This window comes from Stegostoma tigrinum, chromosome 3, assembly GCF_030684315.1.
Source record: "Stegostoma tigrinum isolate sSteTig4 chromosome 3, sSteTig4.hap1, whole genome shotgun sequence".
NCBI classification, from domain to species: domain Eukaryota; kingdom Metazoa; phylum Chordata; class Chondrichthyes; order Orectolobiformes; family Stegostomatidae; genus Stegostoma; species Stegostoma tigrinum.
Window position 1 is genome coordinate 121,326,591 of NC_081356.1, and position 22,449 is coordinate 121,349,039.

General features: G+C 41.9%; 1 protein-coding gene across 1 annotated transcript in view; it reads left to right on the plus strand.

Moving 5' to 3' along the window:
- The window catches only part of spata4 (spermatogenesis associated 4), a 47,075-nt gene extending 25,734 nt beyond the window's left edge, over positions 1 to 21,341 (plus strand). Inside the window, exons 4-6 of the mRNA XM_048526208.2 lie at positions 2,632 to 2,852; positions 15,831 to 15,944; positions 20,981 to 21,341. Of these exons, the coding sequence (XP_048382165.1) occupies positions 2,632 to 2,852; positions 15,831 to 15,944; positions 20,981 to 21,105 (460 nt within the window). The 3' untranslated portion in view covers positions 21,106 to 21,341. The remainder of the gene's footprint in view (positions 1 to 2,631; positions 2,853 to 15,830; positions 15,945 to 20,980) is intronic.
- The last annotated feature ends 1,108 nt before the right edge of the window (positions 21,342 to 22,449 follow it).

Consider the following 22,449-nt stretch of genomic DNA (forward strand, 5'->3'; position numbering starts at 1 on the left):
ACATCTGCCAATGTGGTATATTGTATCCACTGCACCCAGAGTGGCTTCCTCTACATTGGGAAAACCAAGCGGAGGCTTGGGGACCGCTTTGCAGAACACCTCCGCTTGGTTCGCAATAAACAACTGCACCTCCCAGTTGCAAACCATTTTAACCCTCCCTCCCATTCCTCAGACGACAAGTCCATCATGGGCCTACTGCAGTGCCACAATGATGCCACCCAAAGGTTGCAAGAACAGCAACTCATATTCTGCTTGGGAACCCTGCAGCGCAATGGTATCAATGTGGACTTCACCAGCTTCAAAATCTCCCCTTCTCCCACTGCATCCCAAAACCAGCCCAGCTCGTCCCCTCCCTCCACTGCATCCCAAAACCAGCCCAGCCTGTCTCTGCCTCCCTAACCTGTTCTTCCTCTCACCTATCCCTTCCTCCCACCTCAAGCCGCACCTCCATTTCCTACCTACTAACCTCATCCCACCTCCTTGACCTGTCCACCTTCCCTGGACTGATCTATCCCCTCCCTACCTCCTCACCTATACTCTCTTCTCCATCTATCTTCTTTTCTCTCCATCTTCGGTCTGGCTCCCCTTCTCTCCCTATTTATCCCAGAACCCTCTCCCCATCCCCCTCTCTGATGAAGGGTCTAGGCCCGAAATGTCAGCTTTTGTGCTCCTGAGATGCTGCTTGGCCTGCTGTGATCATCCAGCTTCACACTTTGTTATCCTGGACAACTTTCCATATTGTTAGGTAGATGCCTGTGTTGTAATTGCACAGCTTTCCCTTCAGCTTTGCTTTTAGTGTTTGAAAGCTGAGAAGAAAAGTAGATTTGAAAGCTGAACATTTGGCTGAAGAAGTAGGTTTGGAAGCATAAATGTGAATAAGCTGCTAAAGGAGGCCATTAAACTAAATAGCAGAGAAGGCCCATGAAATAACTGGACAAGTTTGTGACAAGGAATTTAGAGGAGAGACTTTCAATTGTTGTATAATGGTTCAATTTTATAAGTGTCCAGAAAATTCCCTGTATTCATTATGTCCGGTGAAATTATAAAATTGTTCTAAAAGCAAAAATCATGATTTTTACTGGAAATGTTTTGGAAGAAATCTTTCCTCAATGTGTGTGGTGCTACCAACACAGCAGACATTAGAGGTTTTCCCCACCTCCCCTCTCTTCCAAATGGTAGAGAAAGAGTAGGGGGAGGGAAAAGTAGAATCATTGATTTTACAGTACAGAAGACCATTTGATCCTTTGTGCCTGTACTGGCTCCTAAAATAGCTGCCCATCTAGTCCCACTCTCCAGCCCTATTTCTGTAGCCCTTTAACTTCTTCACTTTCAAATATCTATCCAGGGCTCTTTTGAGAATTCGTATGGAATCCGTCCCTGCTACTCTCCCAGGCAGAACATTCCAAATCTTAACAACTCTGAATAAAGACATTTCTCCTCATCTCAGTCCCACTTCTTTTGTTGATAATCTTGAAATTGTGGTCCCCTAGTTACTGCCACACTAACTAGTGGAATCAGCATACCCTTCTTTACCTTGTCAAAATTATTCATAGTTTTGAACATGTCAATAAGGTCACCTCTTAATCTTTACTCCAAGGAGAATAAGCCCAATTTCTCTAATCTTTCTTTATATTTAAAACCGTCATTACTGGTATCATTCTAGTAAAGCTCCTTTGAACTCACTCCGGGGTTTAACATCTTATATAAGGTGCCTGGAACTGGCCACAATACTGCAATTGTGGTCTGCCCAGTGATTTGTAGCAGTGTAAACATCACTTCCTTGCTTTTATATGCTTTGTCTCTATTTATAAGTCTGATAAACCAGCTTAACAATTGTTTCAACTTGCCTGACCACTTTCAGAGAATCATACACATGGCCCCCAAGGTCCCTTTGCTCCTGTACTCCCCTCAAAGTTGTAACATTGAGTCTGTATTCTCTCTTTGTGTTTCTTTTACCAAAATGCATGACCTCACATTTCTCTGCATTGAAATTCATTTGCCAGGTGTCTGCCAATTGGCTAACTTGTCAATGTCCCTCTGAAGCCTCTTGGCAACATCCCAATTCACTATTCTCCTTAGTTTAGTATCATCTACAAGCTTAGAGATTTTTTCGTCAACATCTATCTCCAAATAATTTATATAAATCAGAAATAAAAACATACTGATCCCTTGGAAACACGAGTTTCAACTGAACTCCAATCTGCGAAATGCCCATCTATATACTTAGCCTCTGTTTCCTTTTTTTAGCCAACTTCTAATTCATGTTGCCAGGAATCCGTCAATCCCAAACATTTCTGATGTGCTAACCAACCTCCAGTTTGAACCTTGTCAAATGCTTTCTGGAAGTCCAAATACACAAGATCCATAGCATTACCTTCATCCATTGCCTTGTGTCACCTCACCAAAAAGCTCAACTAAATTTGTCAGACGTGACCTGTCCTTGGCAATGCCATGTTGACTATCTGGTATTAACTGATGAGATTGGAATTTTAAAAAAAGTGGGGCAAAAAATAATTCTGATATTTCTAACATGGGGGTAAGATGATAAAATGGCCATTAGGGCTAACAAGCACTACTTCACTTTCCAAATACCTCACTATTTCCTGACAATGTAATTTCATTTGCTTTTAGAGCAAAGCTTATCCTTGATGATGAAATGAACTTTATGGACTATAGCTACCAGCTAAAGCTGCCTTTGGTTGCCCGGACAACTGCCACCAGTGCTATTCGCACCAACCTGACGTTAACTGAGGTGTTGGAAAACCCTGACATCTTCACAAGCAGTCAGAGGGCTTTGGCTATTATTAACATGCATGTGCAACACAGACAACTGGCAAGGCTAGAACATCCAAGTGAGTAAGCAGACAAAACCTAAATCTATCTGTTTAAATTGTTCAAAATATTTAAAGTGATAAATAGCCTAACGTACATAATAAGAAATTACAACATTTAATTTCCTAGTTTAACTTACTGTCAGTATTTGTCATAACTTATTTCATTTGTTGCAATACAGCTTAAGGTGAATCTTCATTTGGTGTGGATTCCCTACCATGCACAATTCAGTTTGTCAGGCCAACTAATCATAAGTTATCAGTTAACACAGAAAGGGTGAAAAGTAACTAGGTGCACCAATAATAAAAAAAAATGGAGAGGTGTCTGGCTCCATAGGGTGTCATTTGGTTAATCACCTCTGTGCATCTCATAACAGGAAGTATTCATTAACATTACGGATACATTGGAACTATCTCTTTGCTGATGTTTAACAACAGTTTTATCATACCTTTAATGTCATGTGTGATGATGCTGTGACTTTAAGAGATGTAGTTTTATCCTTTTTTAAATGAAGAGAGGTTGAGATGGAGGTAGCAAGTGGCATGTTTCACTCAATAAACAGCTTGTGAAGCCTTGGGCTCTTTTTAAAAAAAAGTCGGAACAATAGGAGCAGCACGAATGGGTGGAGTCAGACTCACACAAAACCAGGGTTTTAGTTTAGCTTTCAGTGGTTGCTGGGGATTTGAAGCTGGCTATGAAAGCTGTCTTTCTGCCACAGCAAAAACTGGAGTTCTTTCTCTTTAGCAGAATTTTCTCTTGATGTTCATTCCTTCTGGACTAGAGAGACATTGCACATGAGACAATCTATTTTAATGAATTTGCCTTTGCCAAGGGTGGGCTATGGGATGTTACTATATTAGAAAGGTTGCTGTTTAGTAGTTAAATAACCTACTATTCTGTTAAGTCTTCCAATAGATTTAAAATTAGACTAATTCTTCAATCTTTTGTTAGTATTTTAATGATCGAGAAACCAATGCCATCTGACTCAAAATCTTCTCAAAAGAATAAACTGTGTTTTGCTTGAAGCAGAGTATAACCATTCAAATTACCTCAGGAACACCGCACCTTACAATTGCCTTTAAATAAGAAAAAAATAGGGTCTAAGCTACCTGCTTGATATATTTACAGGAGTTTGGTCTGGTCCATTACACATGTAACAAAATGCATCACAGGAGCATTATCATATAAAAACTGGCATAAAACCCAAAAAAGGGAGGTGTTAAGAGTTTGATTTTAAGGAACATTTTATTCTGTGTGTATATGTATGTGTGTTGTGTGTCTCCTGTATGAATGGTTCTTTGAGAAGACACTGTGGCAAGAGGATGTATGGAAAAAGAACTGGGGAAAGGAATGCCAACAACCTCAAGGCCAAGGACCAGTTCTTCCACCTAGAAACACGTGTGTTTGGGGATGTGGTTGCAGGATCAGGCTCATCAGCCACACAACGACTCATAGGACCAATGACCACTGACACAGAATTTCCTAAGTGGACAGTTGGACACATTAGCAAGTGATTGCCAATGACGACATTGGGTGTGTGTGTGCCTGCATGTATACACTTTGTAGGGGGTTAGGTGGGTGCAATGTTGGAAAGTTTGAGGTTGAACGGGGGAATTCCAGAACATAGGGCTCAGAAAGAACATAATAAATTGAAGCAAGAGTGGGTTATTTAGACCCTCAGGCCTGTCCTGCAATTCTATGAGACCATGGCCGATCTGTCCCAGACCTCAATTCCTCTTTAGTTTCAGCTTGTTAAAGTCTTCAACTTCTCGATAATTCAAAAATCTATCCAGCCTCCTCAGCTGTCTAAAATAAAAGAATTCCAGATGTTCATTTCCCTCTGAGAGAAAAAATTCCTTTGCTTCTCAGTTTTAAGTGAGTACCTCATATTTTGTGACCAAGTCCTGAAGTTTGAGATTCCCCACTCGTAAAAACGTCTGTACAATATCCACTTTGTAAAGTCCTCAGAATCTTGTATGTTTCAATAAGATCACCCTCATTCTTTCTTTTAAAGTCTGATAAATCAAGGGTATTTAGCTGATTTTTATAAGTCCACTCTTCACTCAGAGTAGTGAGGGAATGGAACGCTTTCCCTGCAACGGTAGTAGATTCGCCAACTTTAGGTACATTTAAGTCGTCATTGGATAAGCATATGGACGTACATGGAATAGTGTAAGTTATATGGGCTTGAGATCGGTATGACAGGTCGGCACAACATTGAGGGCCGAAGGGCCTGTACTGTGCTGTAATGTTCTATGTTCTATGTTCATCTGAGGAATCAATCTAATGAATCCTTTTTGAATGACCTCCAATACTAATATACCTTTTCTTAACTAAGACAACTTGAACCATGCACAGTACTCTGGGTGCAGCCTCACCAATCCATAAGACCATAAGACATAGGAGCAGAAATTAGGCCATTCAGCCCATTGAGCCTGTTCCGCCGTTAATCATGGCTGATAAGTTCCTCATCCCCATTCTCCTGCTTTCTCCCTGTAACGTTTGATCCCCTTGATAACCAAGAACCTATCTATCTCAATCTTAAATGTACTCAATGACCTGGTCTCCACAGCCTTCTGTGACAGTGAATTCCATAGATTCACCACTCTCTGGCTGAGGTACTTGCCCCTTATCTCCATTCTTAAAGGTCTTCCCTTTACTCTAAGGCTGTGCCCTCGGGTCCTAGACTCTCCTACCAATGGAAGCATTTTCCCAACATCCACTCTGTCCAGGCCATTCACTATGTTGAAAGTTTCAATTAGATCTCCCCTCATCCTTCTAAGCACTGATGAGTATAGTCCCAGAGTCTTCAAATGTTCCTCCTATGTTAAACTTTCCATTTCTGGGACCTTTCCATTTCTGGGACCATTCTCGTGAACCTCCTATGAAGTGCCTTGTAAAGTCTCAGTAGTACATCCCTGCTTTTATGTTCAAGCCCTCAAAATAAATGCCAACATTACATTTGCCTTCCTGACTACTGACTCAACCTGCAAGTTTACCTTCAGAGAATCCAGGACTAGAGCTCCCAAATCTCTTTGCATCTCAGACTTCTGAATTTTCTCCCCATTTAGAAAATAGTCCATGCATTTGTTCTTCTTACCAAAGTGCATGACCTCTCACTTTCCCACATTGTACTCCATCTGCCACTTCTTTTCCCACTCTGCTAAACTGCCCAAGTCCTTCTGCAGCCTCACCACCTCCTCAGTACTACCTGTCCTTCCGTCTATCTTTGTATTGTCTGCAAACGTAGCCAGAATGCCCACAGTTCCTACATCTAGATCATTAATGTACAAAGTGAAGAGTTGTGTTCCCAGCACCTACCCTTGCGGAACACCACTCGTCACTGGCTGCCATGCTGAGAAAGACCCCTTTATCCCCACTCACTGCTTTCTGCTAGATAGCCAATCTTCTATCCATGCGAGCACCTTGCCTCTAACACCGTGAGCCCTTAGCTTACTCAGCAGCCTCCTGTGTGGCACTTATCAAAGGCCTTCTTGAAGTCCAGGTAGATAACAACCATTGGCTCTCCTTGGTCTTCCCAACACATTACTTCCTCAAAGAATTCTAGCAGATTTGTCAGGCATGACCTCCCCTTGACGAAACCATGCTGACTTTGCCCTATTTTACTATACACTCCTAAATATTTAGACATCTCATCCTTTACAACAGACTCCAAAATCTTGCCCATGTCCGAGGTTAGGTTAATCGGCCTGTAATGTTCCTTCTTTTGCCTTACTCTCTTTTTAAACAGGGGTGTCACGTTCGCAATTTTCCAGTCCTCTGGGACCCTCCCCGACTGTAGTAGTTCCTGCAAGATCACCATTAATGTTTCCACTATCTTTTCAGCTATTTCCTTTCAAACTCTGGGGTGTAGTCCAGTTGGTCCAGGTGTTTAGGCCCATCAGTTTTACTAGCACCTTTTCCTTGGTGATGGCCACCATACTCAGCTCTGCCCCCTGACTCTCTTGAATTTTTGGGATATTACTTGTGCCTTCTACTGTGAAGACTGATGCGGAGTAATTATTCAGTTCCTGAGCCATTTCCTTGTTCCTCACTACTGAATCTCCACCATTATCTTCCAGTGGTTTAATGTCCTCTTTTGCCCTTTGTATACCTAAAGAAACTCTTACAGTCTTCACTGCTATTACTGTCTGTTTACCCACATATTTAATCTTCTCCTTCTTTATTTCCTTTATTTGTTGCCCTCTGTTAGTCTTTGTAAGCTTCCCAGTCCTGTGGTTTCCCACTGCTCTTCGCCACATTATATGCTTTCTCTTCTGCTTTTATGCTATCCCTGACTTCCTTAGTCAGCTATGGTTGCCTCATCCTCCCTGTACCATCTGCTTTTTCCTAGGGATGAATTTTTGCTGTGTCTCCTGAATCACTCCCAGAAACTCCTGTCGTTGCTGTTCCACTGTCTTTCCTGCTAGGCTCCTCTTCTAGTCAATTCTGCCCAGCTCCTCCCTCATACCTCTACAGTTACCTTTATTCAGCTGTAATACTGTTAGCTCTGATTCTACCTTCTCCCTCTTAAAGTGCAGAGTAAATTCTATCATCTTATGATCACTGTCTCCTAAAGGCTCTTTTACCTTAAGCTCCCTTATCAAGTCTGCCTCATTGCACAACACTAAATCCAGTATTGCCTGTTCCCTTGTGGTGTCCACCACGAACTGTTCCAAAAAGCCATCTTGTAGACATTCCACAAACTCCTTTCCTTGCAACCCACTACCAGTATGATTTTCCCAGTCTACCTGTATATTGAAATCAATAGACAATAGGTGCTGGAGTAGGCCATTTGGCCCTTCGAGCCAGCACCACCATTCATTATGATCATGGCTGATCATCCACAATCAGTATCCTGTTCCTGCCTTATCCCCATAACTCTTGATTCCACTATCTTTAAGAGCTCTGTCTATCTCTTTCTTGAAAGCATCCAGAGAGTTGGCCTCCACTGCCTTCTGGGGCAGAGCATTCCATATATCCACCACTCTCTGGGTGAAGAAGTTTTTCCTCAACTCTGTTCTAAATGGCCTACCCCTTATTTTTAAACTGTGTCCTCTGGGCCTGGACTCGCCCATCAGTGGAAACATGCTTCCTGCCTCCACAGTGTCCAATCCCTTAATAATCTTATACGTCTCAATCAGATCCCCTCTCATCCTTCTAAACTCAAGACTATACAAGCCCAGTCGCTCCAATCTTTCAACATATGATAGTCCCGCCATTCCGGGAATTGACCTTATGAACCCACGCTGCACTCCCTCAATAGCAAGAATGTCCTTCCTCAAATTGGGAGACCAAAACTGCACACAATATTCCAGGTACGGTCTCACCAGGGTCCTGTACATCTGCAGAAGGACCTCTTTGCTCCTATGGTCAATTCCTCTTGTGATGAAGGCCAGCATGCTATTAGCTTTCTTCACTACCTGCTGTACCTGCATGCTTGCTTTCATTGACTGATGTACAAGAACACCCAGATCTCGTTGTGCTTCCCCTTTACCTAACTTGACTCCATTGAGATAGTAATCTGCCTTCCTGTTCTTGCCACCAAAGTGTATAACCACACATTTATCCACATTAAACTGCATCTGCCATGCATCCGTCCACTCACTTAGCCTGTCCAAGTCACCCTGTATTCTAATAACATCCTCCTCACATTTCACACTGCCACCCAACTTTGTGTCATCAGCAAATTTGCTAATATTACTTCTAATGCCTTCGTCTATATCATTAATATATATCGTAAACAGCTGCGGTCTCAGCACCGAACCTTATGGTACCCCACTGGTCACTGCCTGCCATTCCGAAAGGGACTCGTTTATCACAACTCTTTGCTTCCTGTCAGCCAGCCAATTTTCAATCCAACTCAGTATTTTGCCCCCAATACCATGTGCCCTAATTTTGTTCACCAATCTCCTATGCGGGACTTTATCAAAGGCTTTCTGAAAGTCCAGGTACATGACATCCACTGGTTCTCCCTTATCTATCTTCATAGATACATCCTCAAAAAATTCCAGAAGATTAGTCAAGCACGATTTCCCCTTCGTAAATCCATGCTGACTCTGACCTATTCTGTTACTGCTATCCAAATGAGTCGTAATTTCATCTTTTAGAATTGACTCCAGCATCTTTCCCACCACTGACGTCAGGCTAACCAGTCTGTAATTTCCTGTTTTCTCTCTCCCTCCTTTCTTGAAAAGTGGGACAACATTTGCCACCCTCCAATCCGCAGGAACTGATCCTGAATCTATAGAACCTTGGAAAATAATTACCAATGCATCCACAATTTCTAGAGCCACCTCCTTAAGTAACCTGGGATGCAGACCATCAGGTCCCGGGGACTTATCAGCCTTCAGACCTAACAGCCTCTCTAACACCATTTCCTGCCTAATATAAATACCCTTCAGTTCATCTGTTACCCTCGGTCCTTCAGCCACTACTGCATCTGGGAGATTGCTTGTGTCTTCCCGAGTGAAGACAGATCCAAAGTACCTATTCAACTCTTCTGCCATTTCCTTGTTCCCCATAATAAATTCACCCGTTTCTGACTTCAAGGGCCCAATTTTAGTCGTAACCATTTTTTTTCTTTTCACATACCTAAAAAGGCTTTTACTATCCTCCTTGATATTTTTGGCCAGTTTTCCTTCATAGCTCATTTTTTTCTCTGTGTATTGCCTTTTTAGTTATCCGCTGTTGCTCTTCAAAAGCTTCCCAGTCCTCCGGCTTCCTGCTCATCTCTGCTATGTTATACTCCTCTTTTATTTTTATACAGCCCTTAACTTCCCTCATCAGCCATGGCTGCCCCCGCCTCCCCTTAGGGTCTTTCTTCCTCTTTGGTATGAACTGATCCTGCACCTTCTGCATTAGATCCAGAAATACCTGCCATTGTTGTTCCACTGACATCTCTGCTCGGGTATTGTACCACTGAACTTTGGCCAGCTCCTCCCTCATAGCTACATAGTTCCCTTTATTCAACTGCAGTACTGACACTTCCGATTCTCCCTTCTCTCTCTCAAACTGCAGATTAAAACTTATCATATTATGGTCACTACCTCCTAATGGCTCCTTTACTTTGAGGTCCCTGATCAAATCCGGTTCGTTGCACAACACCAGATCCAGAATTACCTCCTCCCTGGTAGGCTTCAGTGCAAGCTATTCTAAAAATCCATCTCGGAGGCACTCTACAAACTCCCTTTCTTGGGGTCCAGTACCATCCTGATTCTCCTAGTCTACCCGCATGTTGAAATCTCCCATAACAACTGTAGTGATACCTTTGTGACAGGCCAATTTCAACTCTTGATTCAACCTGCACCCTACCTCCTGACTACTGTTTGGGGGCCTGTAGATAACTCCCATTAGGGTCTTTCTACCCTGAGAATTTCTCAGCTGTATCCATACTGACTCTACATCTCCTGACTCTATGTCCCCCCTCGCAAGGGACCGAATATCATTCCTCACCAACAGGGCTACCCCACCCCCTCTGCCCACCAGTCTGTCCTTTCGATAGCATGTATAGCCTTGAATATTCATTTCCCAGACCCTGTCCACTTGAAGCCACGTCTCAGTTATCCCCACAACATCATATTTGCCAACTTCCAACTGAGCCTCATGCTCATCCACCTTATTTCTTATGCTTCATGCATTCATATATATTATTTTTAATTTGTTCCTCCCCTCACCCTTCCTATCAATCCCTATTTCACTTGCCCATACTGTACAATCCCTTCTTGAGTTTTCTGCTCTGTTGATTCTGTTGTCCTTCTTAACCTCTCTTATTCTCACTTTCCCTTTAACTTGATTCTTAAATCTCCAGTTTGGCCCCTCCCCCCCGATTACTTAGTTTAAACACACCTGTGTTGCAGTGGCAAACCTGCCTGCCAGAAAACTGGTCCCCCGACTATTAAGATGCAAACCGTACCTCCTGTACAATTTATTCTTACCCCAAAACATACCCCAGTGATCCAAGAATTTAAATCCTTGCTTCCGACACCATTCCCTCAGCCACACGTTCAGGTCCATTATCTCTCTGTTCCTGCCCTCTCCAGCCCGAGGAACTGGAAGCAAACCAGAGATAACCACCCTGGAAGTCCTGCTTTTCAGCCTTCTTCCACGTTCTCTGAAGTCCCGCTGTAGAATGCTCCTCCTTTTCTTCCCGACGTCATTAGTGCCGACATGCACCACCATCTCTGGGTCTTCACCTTCACCCTCGAGGATTCTCTGCACTCTATCAGTGACGTCCTGGATCCTGGCACCAGGAAGGCAACACACCATCCTCAAATCTCGCCTGTCGCCGCAGAAACCCCTGTCAGTCCCTCTCACAATGGAGTCCCCTATTACCACAGCTCTCCGTGATGTCTGACTTCTCGGCTCTGCCTCTACAGCAATTTTTGACTCGCAGACCTGTCCACCTCTCGGACTGGCAGTGTCGTCTGTCTCGGCAGCTTTCAAGACAGTCAGCCTGTTTACAATAGGTGCTTCCCCTGGGGTCTCTTGTACTTCATTCATGTCTTCCTTTGTCATCGACATCCCCCTTCTCTCTTCAGGTATCCTCGGTGTAGTGACCTTGCTGAAGGTCCTGTCCAAAAAATTCTGATTCTCTTGGATGAGCCTGAGGTCTTCTAGTTCTTTCTTCAGTGCTGTAGCAACCTCCTTCAGAAGCTGAATGTGTACACACTTACCACAGCTATAGGAGCCAGAAACATCATCAGTGTCCCTGACCTCCCACATCATGCATGCAGCACACTGAATCAGCTTGGCAGTCATGTCTTCACCCTCTTTAACAGTGGCGTAATCTCCTCACTGAGCCTCTTCACTGAAAACTCGCACTTTACTCACCAGGCACTTCCCTCAGCCCTTGTGTGTTTGCTGTAAGAACACACCTACTTAAATAGCACTCCGCGGCAAAAAGGACCCGCTGGCTTCGAGGTAAGTACTTAAATAGCACTCACTTACCTTCCCAACTGCCTCTCTGCCCTGACCTCACGTCGGCCCGGCTCGCACCGCTCTCCGCTGCAAAAATCCCCCATGATCACTGACTTTGCCTTTCTTACATGCCTTTTGTATCTCTTGGTGTATCGTGCACCCCAGCTCCTGACTACTGTTTGGAGGCCTATACACAAGGCCAACTATAGTTTTTCTACCTCTGCGGTTCATCAGTTCTACCCACACAGATTCTACACTAGCTGACCCCACTTTGTTTCTTCCTATTGATTTAATTTCATTTCTCACTCATAAGGCAACCCCACTCCCTGTACAGTTGTAACAAGACTTCAGCCCCTTATAATGAAAGGTAAAATTCCATTTGCTTTCTTAATTACTTGCTGCACTTTTTCGCTTTTTTGTGCTTCATGTACAAGAACATCTAGATCCTCCTCTATTGCACATTTTCTGCAGTCTGTCTCTTAATCTGTCTTTTTTTTCTTCTTACCAAAATGCGTGACCTCACACTTCCTTCTTCAGGGTGTATCTGCCAAGTTTTTGCTGTCTTTCATAACCTATCTCTATTCCCTGGCAAATTCTCTATGTCTTCATCATAACATGCCGTCCCACCTACGCGTATATCAACAGCAAATATTAATACTTTACATTCTGCCCCCTCCTCCAGTTATTGACATAAATAGTAAATTATTGAAGCATTATTACTGTTTCTTGTGGCACTCCACTAGTAACATCATTGTAACCTGAAAAGACCCATTACCTCTGACTCTTTATCTTCTGTGTGTTATTTTCATGCTAATATGTTACCCCCAATACCATGAGTTCCTATCTTGTACAAAACGTTTTATGTGGCTCCTTTAATGCCTTTTTCCTTTATAAACTTTGCTGATGCATCCTCAAAGAATTCTAGCAAATTTAGAGTCATAGAGTCATAATGCATTGCAACAGCCACTTAGGACCTCCAAGCCTATGGCAATGCTTCTTCAGTGTTATGAGAGTACCTGTCTCCACTACCATCTCAGCAGTATGTTCCATAATTTGTCACATATAATTTCCCTTTCACTATGTTGCTGATTGTTCCTTAATAATGGACTCTAGCCTTTTCCCTGTATCAGATGTTAGGCTAATTTATAGTTTCCTGCTTACAGTTTACCTTCCTTCTCAAACAAGTGTCACATTCATGTTTATTCAATCTACTGGAACCTTTCCAGAATCCAGACTACCAATCCTCAATAATGGGGCATCCCGGGACCTGAATGCAAAAGATAAGACTGAAGCATTTGCGACAATCTTTGGCTACAAGCTTCAAGTGCGTAATCCATCTCAGCCTCCTCCAGAATCACAAATGCCAGTCTTTAGGCAAATTAATTAACTCTGTTTTACATAGAGCCAGATACTGAAAAAGCAATTGGTCTGACAAAATTCTGGCAATACTGAAGACTTGTGCTTCAGAACTTCCTGCTAACCTAGCCAAGTTGTTCCAACACATCTACAACATTGTCATTGACTTAGCAATGTGGAAATTTGCATAGATATACCTGTGCACAAAAGGAAGGATATGTCCAATCTTGTCATTTTCCATCCCATCAGTCTACTTTCAATCATCACTAAAGTGACGTCTGGGGTCACCAACCGTGCTATGAAGCAGCACTTGCTTAAGAATGATCTGCTCATTCACACCCAGTTTGGGTTCTGCCAAGGACACTCAGTACCTGACCTTTACAGCCTGAGTTCAAGCCTGGAAAAAGAGCTGAATTCAGAGATAAGGTGACAGTGATTGCTCTTGACATCAAAGCTCCATTTGACTGATATCATGGAGACTTTAGCAAAACTGGACTTAATGGCAATACGAATGAAAATTTTCTGCTGGTTTTAGTCCTACCTGGCACATGGGAAGATGGTTATTGTAATTATAGATCAATTGTCTCTGGCCCAGGACCTTTCTGCAGGATTTCCTCAGGGTAGTGTCCTTGACCCAGCCATTATCAGTTGCTTCATCGTTACATTTCCTCTGTCATAAGTTTGGATGTTCTTCAATAATTGCAAATGTTCAGAATCATTCACAACTTGTTAAACAATAAGCATGTCTAACTATAGCAAGATCTGTACAACAACTAGACTTCGATGGACATGTGATATTTGTGCTACAAAAATGCTAGGCAAGTAGCATCCTCAATAAGAGAGAATCTTAACTATTGTCACTTGATTAATGGTATTACCATCACTGAATCACCCACTATCAACATCCGAGGGGCTACCATTGACCAGAAGCTATCCTGAACCTATCGTGTGTGTGTGTGTGTGTGTGTGTGTGTGTATATATATATATATATGTATAGTGTGGTTACAAGAGCAGGTCAAAACAACTTACCAGCTGACCTCTCAAAGCTTGTCTGTCCTCCACAAGGCACAAGCTATGAGTGTGATGAAATACTCTCCACTTACTCAGATGAGTGCCACTCCTACAATGCTCAAAAAACTTGACAGTTTCCAGCACTACATCCATAAACATTCGCTCCTTCCACCACTGATGTTTAGTAGAAGCTGTGTACCATATACAAGACCCACTATAGAAATTCACCAAGGCTCCTTAGGTAGCACCTTCCAGTTCACAAGCTCTACCGTCTAGAACAGTAAGGGCACCAAATACATTGGAACACCAGCACCTGCAAGTTCGTCTGTGATCCAGTCAGAATCTTGATTTGGAAATCTGTTATCATTCCTTCGGCAGTGTTGGGTCAAATCCTGGAACTCCTCCCCCCCCCCCCCATGGCATTGTGGGTCAGTATAAAGCACATGGACTGCAGTGGGTCAAGGAGGTAGCTCACCACCATCTTTTTAAGAGCAGCTAGGGATAGGCAAAAAAATGCTGGTCCATGCCATGATGCCCACATTCCATGAGTGATATAAAAAAAATGAAGTTGCCAGTTAAGGTCTTGTCAGTATTGTTTACCTCTAGCTATTAACCTGTCTATTGTTAAGACTTGAATCAGAAAATATGATTTGCAAGAATATAGGTACCAGAAACAAATTAAGCTTTAGAAATCTTACATTAGCAGAGCAAATGCTTAGAATAGTCACATGATATTCCTTTTTAGCAGAGACTTGACTTGTTTAGAATTGCTGGATCAATGCAAACTAATTAACGATGAGCTCTATTTGAAGGACACTTCCTTTAAAAAATCACACCAGTACTTTTATTATACTTGAACAGTGATATCAACTACAAATGATTTGGTTCAGTGCTATTTGTATGTGGTTTTCAATCATAAAAAAATTGCCAAACATCTTGGTCATGAAAACCAAAAGAACTGCGGATGCTGTAAATCAGGAACAAAAACAAAGTTGCTGGAAAAGTTCAGCAGGTCTGGCAGCATCTGTGAAGGAGAAAACAGAGTTAATGTTTCGGGTCCTGTGACCCTTCCTCAGCACATATGGTTCTTTTTCATGAAGACTACTTTACCATCCAGACAAGAATCAGTAGTTAATCCTATGGATTAAAACCTTTCCAGGCCTTAACATACGACTTCACCCATTGCACAATCTGATTGTATTCTTTGTAAAAATCAGAGCCAATGTTAGAACACTGAGCTTTGCTGTATGCTGATTTATTGATAAGCTGGTCATTGTGACCAATGGGTTGGTACATATAGTCACTAATTGCTTGAGATGTTTTTGGGATCCTTTTCTAGACTCTGTAAACTGACTTATGGGTTGTGGTGGTTTAGATTTCTGGTCTACTACATTCCTATGTGTCATTGTCATTGGATTTGGCCTACACAATCTGGAGCAAAGTTCAGACTGCTTTTTCCTTTTTCTAAATACATGCCACTTTATGCTAAATAAACCCTAATTAAGCAACATCACTTCATTTACATTTTGATAGAACAGGTGGTATCTTTGGCTGAGATTGCTTTTTAGCAAAGAATATCTAAATTCCTTTCAACTGGTTTTCTCGCTATAAACCCAAAAACTGTAATCCTTATTATCAACTTTTTGATAGTACAGCTTACCTGAGTTTAGTGTACATCTTTATTGATTCAAAGTATCAATTCTTTTAAAAGAGCGCTATAAGATGAAGCCCACACTGGGAGAGCGAGCAACCAGACTTCCAATCCCTCAATATCAGTATGACTGTTTGTATCCTGACAGCAAAAGAACAGAAATGGCTGAATCAAGTAAGACCACACTCTCCTAATTCTCTTTCACTCTTAAAATTGTTTCCCGCTCTCTTGAGGTTGTAAAATCATTTCCTACTTTCTTTTCATGTTTTTGTTATTTTTAATAGAAGACTTGATTCCCTCCAGTTTTTCCCTGTTTGTTCTGAACTCAGTTGTTTCATATTTCTGTTCTTCCCGAGTGAGCTGAAAATGTTCTGTCAGCAGATTGTTCGCTTTTGAGGAACATTCAAAGCAGTCCTGAGCAAATGTGCTCTGAAATCCAAACAGCCTGTAACTTATCATTGTTACTGCTTTACTTGTTGTGTCAAATGGCTACTTGCAGAATTTTTTTTTGGCATCTATTAGGGTTTCTTGCTGGATTAGTGATCCATGTCCCACTTTTACGAAGATTATTTTGACATGGAAACAGACAGCTGAATCAAATCAGCCTTCCTACCTCTCTGTTTGTAATACAGTAAACTTAAATACTTCAAAGCCCCTCAAAATTGAATCCCAATGGTTCAAAACCAGACTTTTTGAACAAATGATCCCAGACTCTGTGAATAAAATCCTGTAGCCTAAACAAAAGATTTTGCAATTTATGAGCAATATGGTAACTTTAGCAGAGGAAAATTTAAAAAAACCAAGTCATCTAATTGATGTCTATGATGTCTAATAATCTTTGTTTTTAACCCCATTCTCACAAGGCAGACAGAAAAAAAAACAGTAAAGGGATAAATATTTAAATAAAACAAAACTGGCTAGATTGCTGAGATGCTTCTCGTGATACACGGGCATAGATGATTCTTTCTTGATTGATTTTCTGAAGACATTGATCGGTGTCACCTTTTCAGTTCACTGTTTGGAAGTTTTGGAGATACTGTTAACTGAGCTTCCCTTCTCTGAACTTCCAGTAGCTGATAATGGAAGGTTGAATGTGTAGCTTCCAGACCTTAATGCTGTAACATCAGCAGCCAAACTCCTCCTCACAGAAACACTTTCTAAAAACCAGTTCAAACTGTTTGACCATCATTTTCCCTTCCAGACTTGCTGGTACCAATTCCTAGGTACCGACCTTATTAATGTATTACTGACTGGCAGATGTCAAAATAAGGATAATTGGTAGGCACTCAATTTGGCAGGATGAGACCAGTAGTGTCCCACCAGGACCTGTGATGGGTCTCAATTATTCATATTATTTATTAGTGACTTTGGCTAATTGGATAGAAAATCATGTATCCAAATTTGCAGATGACACAAAGTTGGGCAGATGAAGCTCAATGTAAGCAAATGTGAAGATATCCATTTTGAGCCGAAACAGAATACATCTCGCTGGGGTGCAGTTAAATACAGTGGCTGTCAAAAGAGACTTGAGGCTCAGGTGCACAGATCTTTAAAATGTCCTGAACAAGTACAGGAAATAATCAAGAAAGGTGGCCTTTAGAGGTTTATTTAGAGCATAGGAATGCTGCTGTTATACAAATCCCTGGATAACCCCCACTTGGACTACTGAGAGTAGATCCGGACACCACACCTCAGGAAGGATATATTGGCCTTGGAAGGAATACGACGTAGGTTTAAAAGAAGGTTGCCTGGACTTCAGAAGTTATGAAGAGAGATTAAACAAATTAGACCTGTTTTCTCTGGAGTTTAGAAGGCTAAGGGCGATCTAATCAAAGTTTTCAAAAAATTAATAAGAGACAACAGAGTAGATAAAGATCAAATATTTTCACTGGTTGGAGATTCTTGAACTAAGGGGGCCTCGTCTGAGAATTCGGGTCAGACCATTTGAGAGGGTTATTAGGAAGAACTTCTATACAAAAAGGTTTGTAAATATTTGGAACTGCCTTCCACAAATTGTAGGCAATTCTAGATCAGTTGTTAATTTTAAATCTGAGATTGCTTAACAAGCTAATGTTTAGCAAACGTTAAGATTGATAAGTCCCCAGGGCCAGACCAGATTTATCCTAGGTTACTCCGGGAAGCGAGAAAGGAGGTTGCTAAGCTGCTGGCGAAGATCTTTGCTTCCTCGCTCTCCACGGGAGTCGTACCGGAAGATTGGAGGGAGGCAAATGTTGTTCCTCTTCTCAAGAAAGGGAATAGGGAAATCCCTGGAAATTACAGACCAGTCAGTTTTACGTCTGTGGTCAGCAAGGTTTTGGAAAGAATTCTGAGGGATAGGATTTATGACTATTTGGAGAAGCATAGCGTAATTAAAGGGAGTCAGCATGGCTTTGTGAGGGGCAGGTCATGCCTTACAAATCTTATTGAGTTCTTTGAGGAAGTCACGAGACAGGGTCGAGGAGTGGATGTGGTGTACAATGGCCTTCAGCAAGGCATTTGATAAGGTTCCCCATGGCAGGCTCATTCATAAAGTCAGGAAGTATGGGATACAGGGTGATTTGGCTGTCTGGATTCAGAATTGGTTGGCTGACAGGAGGCAGGGAGTGGTTGTAGATGGTAAATATTCTGCCTGGACGTCAGTGCTGAGTGGTGTCCCACAGGGCTCTGTTTTTGGGCCTCTGCTCTTCGTAGTTTTTATAAATGACTTGGATGAGGAGGTTGACAGAATGCAGAGCTGGGCTGAGAAATGTCAGATGGAGTTCAACCTGGATAAATGCGAAGTGATGCATTTTGGAAGGTCAAACTTAAATGCTGAATATAGGATTAAAGGCAGGATTCTCGGCAGTGTGGAAGAACAGCAGGATCTTGGTGTTCAAGTGCATAGCTCCCTCAAAGTTGCCACCCAGGTGGATAAAGTTGTTAAGAAAGCATATGGTGTTTTAGCTTTCGTTAACAGTGGGATCGATTTTAAGAGCCGTGAGGTTATGCTGCAGCTCTACAAAACCTTGGTGAGACCACACTTGGAATATTGTGTCCAGTTCTGGTCGCCCTATTATAGGAAAGATGTGGAGGCTTTGGAGAGGGTGCAAAGGAAGTTTACCAGGATGCTGCCTGGACTGGAGGGCTTGTCTTACGAGGAGAGGTTGACTGAGCTCGGACTTTTCTCTCTGGAGAGAAGGAGGAAGGGAGGTGACCTGATCGAGGTGTACAAGGTAGTGAGAGGCATTGATAGAGTCGATAGCCAGAGACTTTTCCCCGGGGCAGGATTGACACGAGGGGTCATAGTTTTAAGGTGTTAGGAGGAAAGTATAGAGGAGACGTCAGAGGGAGGTTCTTCACCCAGAGAGTTGTGAGCGCATGGAATAGTTTACCAGTGGTAGTCGTGGAAGCGGAGTCATTAGTGACATTTAAGCAACTGCTGTACATGCACATGGACAGCAGTGAATTGAGGGGAATGCAGGTTAGGTTATTTTTGGATAAGGATTATTCTACGGCACAACATCGTGGGCTGAAGGGCCTGGACTGTGCTGTACTTTTCTATGTTCTGTGTTCTAAGCTTTTCTCTAAGGCATTAAAGAAATTGTGCTAAGGACATAGAACATAGAAAAGCAGAGCACTGCACAGTACAGGCCCTTTGGCCCACGATGTTGTGCTGTGGAATATTCCTAATCCAAAAATAAAATAACCTAACCTACATTCCCCTCAATTCACTGCTGTCCATGTGCATGTCCAGCAGTCGCTTAAATAAATGTATATGGAGTTGGGGCCACAGATCAACCATGATCTCATTGAATGGCAGAATTTGATGGATTGAATGGCCTAATCCTGTTGCTATGTTCCTGATGGCCAAACATCTGTTATCTGTTTAAGTATGCTGCTTTCCCAGGTGACAGATTCTTTGGAATCTCTTTGATCAAGAACCAACTTGCAATTAACTTCCAGGCTTATTTATTCTGTTTTTAACACAAGCTGCTGCTCACAGTCCAACAGTCATCTTCAGCTCACAGTTCTCCATTGACAGCTCCAAGCCAAAAGATAAAAGAGTAAAAACACAATTAATGAAAAGACAACAAGGATCCTAACAAGATACCTGTCCTCTGATACTTTCTAAGCACTTCTGATTTGTCTTTCTAATTCCGGATGGGAATATAAATGGTATGTTTTGTTGGAAGGAATTCTAAATTTGACATCCTGAAAGAGAGATACAACCCTGCAACCTAGATTAAAAACAAATAGTGAATATGATTTCAATTTGAACACGTTTCTTCCCTCTTTGCTCAATGAAGAAAATTTCTCCAGTTGTTTTAAGTTTATTTTCTGACAGTAAAACATTGAACATACTTCTCTAACCTCATACTGTTAGTAAGAGAGTCATACATCATGGAAACAGATCCTTTGGTCAAATTGGTCCAATGCTGACCAAGTTTCTCAACTAAACTAGTCCCAATTGCCCACATTTGGCCCATATTCCTCTAAACCCTGCCTATATATGTACCTGTCCAAATGTCTTTTAAGTGTTGTAACTGTACCTGCATCTATCACTTCCTCTGGCAGTTCATTCCATATATGAGCCACCCTCTGTGTGAAAAAGTTGTCCTTCATTGTTTTTAAAATCTTTCTCCTCACCTTAAAAATATGTCCCCTAGTTTTGTAATCTTCCTCCTGTGGGAAGAGAACTTCACTATTTACCTTATCTATGCCCCTCATGACTTTATAAACCTCTGTAAGGTCACCCTCAACCTCCTACTCTCCAGTGAAAAAACTCCCAACCTATTTTTATAACTCAAACCCTCCATTCTTGGCAACATCCTGGTAAATCTTTTCTGAACCCTGTTCAATTTAATAATACCCTTTCCAGCCTCTCCTTATAACTGAAGCCCTCCATTCCCAGCAACATCATTGGAAATCTCTTCTGAACACTCCCCAATTTAATTATATTCTTCCTTTAGCAGGGTGATTCAAACTGTAATGGTACTCCAAAGGTGGGCTCAACAATGCCCTGTACAACCTCAACAGGACATCCCAACTCCTTCACTCAATGGTCTGAGCAATGAAGCCAAGTACGCTAAACTCCTTAACCACTCTGTCAATCTGTGACTGAACACCTTTATTCTTGAACAGTCATAGCCAGATTTAAAATCTAATAATGTGTTTTAGTTTTGGTGGGTTTTACGTTGATTTCCTATTTACTTTGTTCTCTCCTGTTTCAGAAACTACCACCTCAGAAATTCGGAGTAAGAGTAATGTTCTGTTCAAGGAGATCAATGTGAAACAAGTGGTTAGAGACTCACAGTCACTGTCTGCAAATCGTCAAAATTGCAACTTTGGACAGTAAAGTGTGTCTGAAATAGAGTTAATGATTGTCGTAGATGGTTCAGTGATAAAACTGAACTGTCTTATTTTAAAAGATCTATGTGAAACATATTAATATGGAATAGTACTTTGCTCAATTAAATTTTTTGAATAATTTGACTAAGCCTGACATGGTAGTGTTCTCTTGAATTCAGGCATTAATAAAGATGGATCTTTGCTGTCATTTTATATGAAATAAAATTCTTTACAGCCTTTGATGTCAGGCAACTGTTTAAAAGTGTCTTTGAGTTCTTTCCCTCTCGCTTGAAAAGCTGCAATTTTCATGTGTACTTTGTCAATGCACAATTCATCTTCAGTACCTCACCGCAAGTCAGCAGCTTTTGTGCTTGAACCTAGAATCAGTTGGGCACTTAAGCAAAAGGACATGATTTATTCTCATTCAATATCGGTACCCCAACCCTGCACACGCTTTCCAGCAAAGTCAGTTTAGTGGTCATACAAACTCGTAGTAGAGTAGGCAATTCAGCCCCCTGAGCCTGCTCCACAATTCAATCCAATTATCATCTTTGCTTCAACTCCACTTTCTTACCCACTTTCACCATAACCCTTTAATCCATTACTAACTGAATATCTATCTCTTCCTTAAACTTATTCACTGTCCTCATGCCCACAACACTCGGGATTAATGAATTCCACAAATTCGTGACCCTTTGCAAGATGTTATTCCTCCTAACCTTTGTTTTAAATCTGCCATGCTATAGCTTGAAACTATGATTACTCGCTCTGGAGAGGTCAGGAGTCATGTGGCAATGAGTCCTGTCCCTGCAGAATTCCTTTTCCAACAGCTCTGTGATGTACGTACATTTACATGAATTGCTGTGGTTCATGGCAGTTCTCCACCATCTGCTCAAGGAGTAATTAGGAATGGGCAGTAAATACTGACCAGCCAGGGACACCCACATCCCACAGAGAAAGCAGCTGATTGGTTTGTGGGATGTGTAGAGGAGTCCTAAGTGAGAGAATATTCTTTGTTTGCTGGAACTACTTGAATTTTGCTGTTACAGACTTTTAGATCCGCAGAATCTTGGTGCAAAACCATTTGGAGATAGTCATTTATAGCAGTGAAGACCATTTGGCCCGTTGAGTCCATACTGACTGTTTATTGAACAGGCAAGTTACGCATAGCCATGCCATTTCTGCAATCCAACAAGTTTATTTCCTTTACGTTCCTACTTCTGGTTGTCTTTGAAATTGTGAAGCTTCCCAGTTTTCAACACCCTTGTAGACACATTCCAGACGAGTAGCCTTTGCCACATGAAAAATAAATTCTTCCTTGCATTCATCCAGTATCTCTTCCCCAGAATAT